At 53.1% G+C, this 5,758-nt stretch overlaps 1 protein-coding gene across 1 annotated transcript; it reads left to right on the top strand.

Moving 5' to 3' along the window:
- The first annotated feature begins 1,772 nt into the window (after nt 1-1,772).
- Nucleotides 1,773-5,406, top strand: LOC118015260 (lymphocyte antigen 6K-like). The gene is made up of 3 exons (XM_035012059.1): nt 1,773-2,065; nt 2,986-3,090; nt 5,012-5,406. Exons 1-3 carry the CDS (start codon nt 1,987-1,989, stop codon nt 5,290-5,292), a joined length of 465 nt encoding a protein of 154 aa, XP_034867950.1. The 5' UTR covers nt 1,773-1,986; the 3' UTR covers nt 5,293-5,406.
- The last annotated feature ends 352 nt before the right edge of the window (nt 5,407-5,758 follow it).

Here is a 5,758-nt window from a genome sequence, read left to right as displayed (position 1 = left end):
GTGTGCGTGCGCGTGTGTGTGTGAGTGTGTGTGCGCGCCTTTGTTCGTTTTGGTCTGGTACTTGTTTTGTTCTCTAAGCTTCCAGAGTCTTCCCAGTGATGTCCGTCCACTAACACTGGTAAGCCCCTAGCCGTGAATATTTCAGGTAATTCTTCTGTGCTATTCTCTCCTCCTTTTGGTCTTTCAACTACCTGTATGTTACTTAAAAAAACACCTTCCTACAGTTCTTGGATATTCCATTCTGTTCTCTCATCATTTTTTGTCTTTGTTTTTTTGGCTGGGGAGATTTATACTGACCTGTCTTCAAGCTCACTGAATCTTTCCACAACTGTGTCTTGAGTCCATTGATGTGCCACCTGCAGCGTTCCTCATCTCCGCCACACTGGTTTTGGCTTCTAGCATTTCCATTTGACTCTCAGAGTTTTGGTCTCTATGCTCACATTGCGTATCTGTTCTCACGTGTCATCTGCTTTTTCCACTGGTGTTCTTCATGTCTGAATCCTAGTCCTGTCCCATCCTGTCCCTCTCTGATGACTGACGTCTCTGTTATATAGGTCTTGTTCTCGTGCTTACTTTCCCTCTTCAAACTGTTTTCTTGGCTTTTGGCACGCCTTGTATTTCTGGTTGAAACCTGGACGTGTGGAGCTGGTTAATAGGAACTGCTGTAAATAGGCTTTGAGCATGAGGATTCATGTTACCTGCCTTGGGAGTGGGACTCTGTGTAATGTTTTCTGTAGCTCTAGTTCCCTTAGGTTTCACATTCTTGAGTGTCCTTGTTTTTGTCTCCTGTTGTAGCTCGCATCTTTCCTGTGCATTGTTCCTAGGACAGAGAGTGTGTTTTGTGGCACTTTCAGTTGCTATGCTTCCAAAAGAAAAAGAAAGGGCTTGGTGGCCAAGTGCTGGGGGCTGGATGTGGACTCTTGTGAGAATGGGAGACTCCCGAGGACTGCTGTTCACACCCAGCCTCCAGCACTTTGTCAAAATTGCATGTAACTGCTCCTACCGGTTTACAGCTCCAGCAGCTTCTGCTCCAGGTAAGCGTGTTTCACGGTGGCCTGGCAGGGTCCACCGGGCTTGCCAGATTTGGAACTGTCACTTCTGTCGTCCTCAGTTCTCCGAGGGGCTACTAAATGTGGTTGGTTTTCAGTTTGGCAAGTGTTTTCTTTTGGGAATGATGGTCCCAAGCTCCTACTCTGTAGGACTAAATGCTTCGGTCTTCCTCCATCTGTTCGGATGAAGCAGAGATAATGGAACTAAAGAATGGGGTAAGAAGAGAGAGGAAAGGAGAACAGGCTCACTGGTTACACGAAATGGCCATTATTAATCATGGTGATGAGCGGGAACCAAAGGGCACCATTGAAAAGTGACAACCGGCAGTAAATAGTTAAGTAGGAAAATGTGGAGAAAGAAAGCAGTTTCAAGAGATCTGAGTATAAGGTAAAACTGAGACAAAAATACAAAATTGAACTATCCAAAGAAATATTAAAAAGAACAGGGACAACTCATCACACAAAGAACCAGCCAACATAATTAATATTACATATTAATATACATAATAATCATAACACACAGAGTGTCTCTGAGGGAGTTTACACCAAACGTACCAATCATTTCAATATAGATCAATGGCTTAACTTACCTATTAACTGGTGTGTGGGCACGTAGGGCCGGGCCTAGGCTCGGTTGCTGTAGTGAGAGGGGTGGGGCGTGGGCGGGGTTGGTGTCAGGCAGCAGGGCCTGGAGTGGTTGGGGTCGGGGTGAGCGTGAGTAGGGCTGGGCCTGGAATCTGGTTGGCATGGATGGTGAGGCATAAACTGGATTACCAGACGAGGGGATGGGCCAGTAGGTGTGCACCCTGCCCGAGAGACCACATTGCCTCCCCTGGACCCATGGGGGTGGACACATAGGAAGTCAGGCCTAACCCTGGAGCCACAGAGCTGAGCACGTGGCCTCACTCCTTGTGTCCAGGGCCAGGCACTGCTGGACATGACGATCCTCCTTGCTTTGCTCCTGGTCATGGACCTGCCACGGGTGGAGACAAATGTCACCGTGTCTGGAAAACAAGGTAAGTCTGGGCCCCTCAGCCTCCTGACTGGCAGAAGAAGGCAGGCCAGACCTCATCGGCAGACACGGCGGGGCCACCCGAAATGGACATTGCCACGGCCCCAGGGGGCTCTGGGCAGTTGGAAGCACAGGCATTGGGGAGCAGGAGAGGGTCAGGAGAGCAGCCTGTGGATTTGGACACGTAATGGGAGAGCCTGTCGTCTTGGGGCTCCCCCGCCAAGGGCAGGCAGGAGTGGCTGGAATCCTGGTTTCCTCCCTAGCACCCTGCTGTCTCCTCAGTGTCCCCTCATACTGCCTTCCTGGGAGATGTCAGGCTGGGAGCCACGCCTGGCCTGGTCCTCATGGGACCTTCCAAGGCTGTCTCCGAGAACTGGAACTGCGGTGAGAGGGTGACCAGCTTCTCTCCCGGGAGCGGGTCCTGCCCTAATACAGACCCAACAGTGGGCTACTGCACAGGGGTCAGGGCGCAGGGCCTAAGAGTGTCGAGGAGGGTGTAGCTGTTGCTGGAGGAGGTTAGGTGGCCCAGGAAGGTGAGCGGGAAGGGCCCGGGAGAGCAGATGGCAAATCTGTCGAGCCGCCGAATGTGAGATGCCACGTGTGTGTGTGTGTGTGTGCACGCGCGCACACGCACGCACGTGTGGAGGGTGCTTCTGTGAAAGGTATGGGTGCGCAGGCTGGCGGTGTGGGTGTCCAGGTGCACTGGTGCGTGTCTCTGTGTGTACATGTCCGTGCCGTGAGTCTGCGTGTGGGTGTGTGAGCAAGGCACAGCCCGGGGGAGGAGGAGGGAAGCCCAGGAGAGAAGGCAAAGGACTCGAGACCCACTGGTTTTGTGCTCACTCGGAGGAGGAGGAGGATGGTGGGTGTTCATCTGATAGGGCTGGGGACTGTAACTGTCCACTTTGTTGTTATTCCTCCTTTCAGACATAGCACTGAGGTGTCATGTATGTGAGAGAGAGAATAGTTTCAACTGCACCCATGAAACGAACTGTGACGAGGATGTTAAGTTTTGTTCTTCTGTTGCCGTGAGTAAGTATCTCAGTTCATACTGGGTTCACAGGCAGGTCAGTAAATACTAACCGGAAGTAGGGTCTGTCCAGTTTTTCTCAACAGGGAATAACTAATAGAAAAGTGACCTTTAAAAAAATTGGAGCACAGACGCCTGGGTGGCTCAGTTGGATAAGCGACTGCCTTCAGCTCAGGTCATGATCCTGGAGTCCCTGGATCGAGTCCTGCATCAGGCTCCCTGCTCGGCGGGGAGTCTGCTTCTCCCTCTGACCCTCCTCCCTCTCATGCTCTCTGTCTCTCATTCTCTCTCTCTCAAATAAATAAATAAAATCTTAAAAAAAAAAAATTGGAGAGCAAGGTCCTAAGACATCAACTGAAAGCAGGTGGCAGAGGAGACCAGCTTATGGAAGACCAGTGCCGACATACGGCCGACCGCGGAAAGTTGGACTAGAGGAAATAGTGGGGTGCAGGAAGAAAGTCATAGAGGTTTATTTGTATCCATTTTTATACAAATTTATTTATCTGCCTCAGAGAGAGACAGAGAGAGAGAGAGAGAGGCGCCCCTGCAAGGGGACGGGCAGAGGGAGAAAGAGTCCCAAGCCAACTCCCCACTGAGCGTGGAGCCCAGCACCAGGCCGATCTTAGGACCTGGAGATCACCCTGAGCTGAAACCAAGAGTCGGACGCTCAACTGACTGAGCCACCCAGGTGCCCCATTTGTATTCATTTTTTTAAAGATTTTATTTATTTATTTGACAGAGAGAGACACAGCGAGAGAGGGAACACAAGCAGGGGGAGTGGGAGAGGGAGAAGCAGGCTTCCCGCCGAGCAGGGAGCCCGATGCGGGGCTCGATCCCAGGACCCTGGGACCATGACTTGAGTTGAAGGCCGATGCTGAACGACCGAGCCACCCAGGCGCCCCATCTGTATTCATTTTTAAGTGAAAAATGAAGCTTTAATGATTTCACTTGTCCCGCGGAGAATAGCTTTTACAAGAGAGCTACATAATTAGGGGAGTGGGCTTACCATATGTTCTGGAAGGAATGTGTGTGCTGTTAAATGTTTGGAGACCATCGCTCTGTCGCCTGTAAATCACCCAAGAACTTCTGGCCACGCGAAGCTGCCCCCACCAAAGAGACGTCTGGAGGCCCAGCACCATCCAGCAGTGGCGTGGCCAGGGCTCAGGAATTCAGAGGCAGCGTGGCAGCACTTCCGGAGGTCCCGCCCACGTTCCCGGAAATGTGTGGGGTGCAGAGTGGAGGCTTAGGACTGGCGCTAGCCCCAGGCCGACTTCACGAGCTCCTAGGGAAAGCGATTGGCACGATGAACTGAAGATGAGGTGAAGCCAGAAGAGTGCCGTGCAGCCAGTGCTGAACCATGCTGCCCCTGGCAGGTGCACGGCGACGGCATGGGTGCCCAGGCCCTGGCTGGCGGCTCATCAAGAGCCCAGTGCTGAGTCCTGGGCCATGGCCTGGATGGGCAAGAGTCCCAGCTCCCATGTGTGTCCCGTGGTTACCAAGGCCTGTGCACCCTGGTAGTGAGATGCTGAGGCCTAGGAGCCTCTAGGTTCCCAAATGGGGAGCCCAGCCCTAGGGTCCCAGTAGGCATGCACCGGCCAGGGCTGGGGAAGAGGGTGCGGGGGCGGGGGGGGGTGCATCACATGGCTACTCTGTAGGCAAGCCGCCCCATATCCACAGTAGCAGCTCGTAATACAAAGGCCTGTCCCGTTCCTCCTCGGTGATGCCTCCTGACTCCCTCCTAGACCGGGGCGGGGCGGGGGGGAAGGGAAAGGAGGGTAGCTGGGGAAAGGGGGGGGGCCTCTTTAGCCATGGACCTCTGGGCGGGGGGCACTAGAAGGTCAGGGTTGGACAGGTACAGACAGAAAGTTCTTTGGGGGCATTGCTTTCAATTCACGTGATTCCTTTCTCTGTATTTGCTCTTAGGAATATATCCACGTTTCTTCTATGTTTCAAAGCAGTGCTCAAAATATTGTCCAGTACGTGAATCGTTGGATCTGATAGTCAAGTCCTTTGTCCTCTTAAAGCCCACGCCTTTTCTGTATGTAAAGTGCTGCAGTGGCATGTTATGTAACACACACGGGCCAGAACTCCCCGAGCCAGGGTACAGACAAGGCGGGAGCGCGAGCGACACGGGGGGCAGCAGTGCTTGGCTGGTGCTCTTCCTGACACTGTCCTCTGGGCTTGGGGGCCTCAGGCTGCCGTGAGCCACAGAGCATGCCTCGGGCCTTGCCTTCTGGAGCATGGCACAGTTGAAGTGGACTCACTGCAGATGCTTGGAACCTGTTGCATTAAACTTGTTTTCCACTGACTAACTCACAGTCTGACTTTTGAGAGACCTTAGGGTAGCTGGGTGGGGACCAAGTCCAGTTGGCCATGGCCCAAAGCTTGCCTTCGGAGTAAGTCCAAACCCTCTGACAGTGTTTCTCTTTGAACACAAGCCTTATATTCTGTTCATTGCTGCCACGCTTTCCTCCTCTTGGCCTTTAAGGGCTTCAGTCTTGGTGGAGGGGAGCCTGAGTGTCACCCATGGAGAGTTGTGCTCGGATGCTTCTGGCCTTGGGTGGACCCTGGGCCGGGGGGAAGACAGGATGATCTGGGCGCGAGACACCCAGGAGTGAAGGACTCCTCAGCATGGGGCGGGGGTAGAGCATCCCAGGGAGAGCAGGTTCC

This window comes from Mirounga leonina, unplaced genomic scaffold, assembly GCF_011800145.1.
Source record: "Mirounga leonina isolate KUSES-001 unplaced genomic scaffold, KU_Mleo_1.0 Mir_165, whole genome shotgun sequence".
Taxonomy (NCBI): Eukaryota; Metazoa; Chordata; class Mammalia; order Carnivora; family Phocidae; genus Mirounga; species Mirounga leonina.
Note: the sequence above shows the minus strand (reverse complement) of the source record. Positions and strands in the feature narration are given on the sequence as shown.

Bases quoted from the DNA above. Each gene is read 5' to 3' on its own strand.
- LOC118015260 (XM_035012059.1), top strand. From the start codon at position 1,987: ATGACGATCCTCCTTGCTTTGCTCCTGGTCATGGACCTGCCACGGGTG. The intron at 2,066-2,985 runs GTAAGTCTGGGC...TCCTCCTTTCAG, and splicing joins CACCGTGTCTGGAAAACAAG to ACATAGCACTGAGGTGTCAT. The intron at 3,091-5,011 runs GTAAGTATCTCA...ATTTGCTCTTAG, and splicing joins TTGTTCTTCTGTTGCCGTGA to GAATATATCCACGTTTCTTC.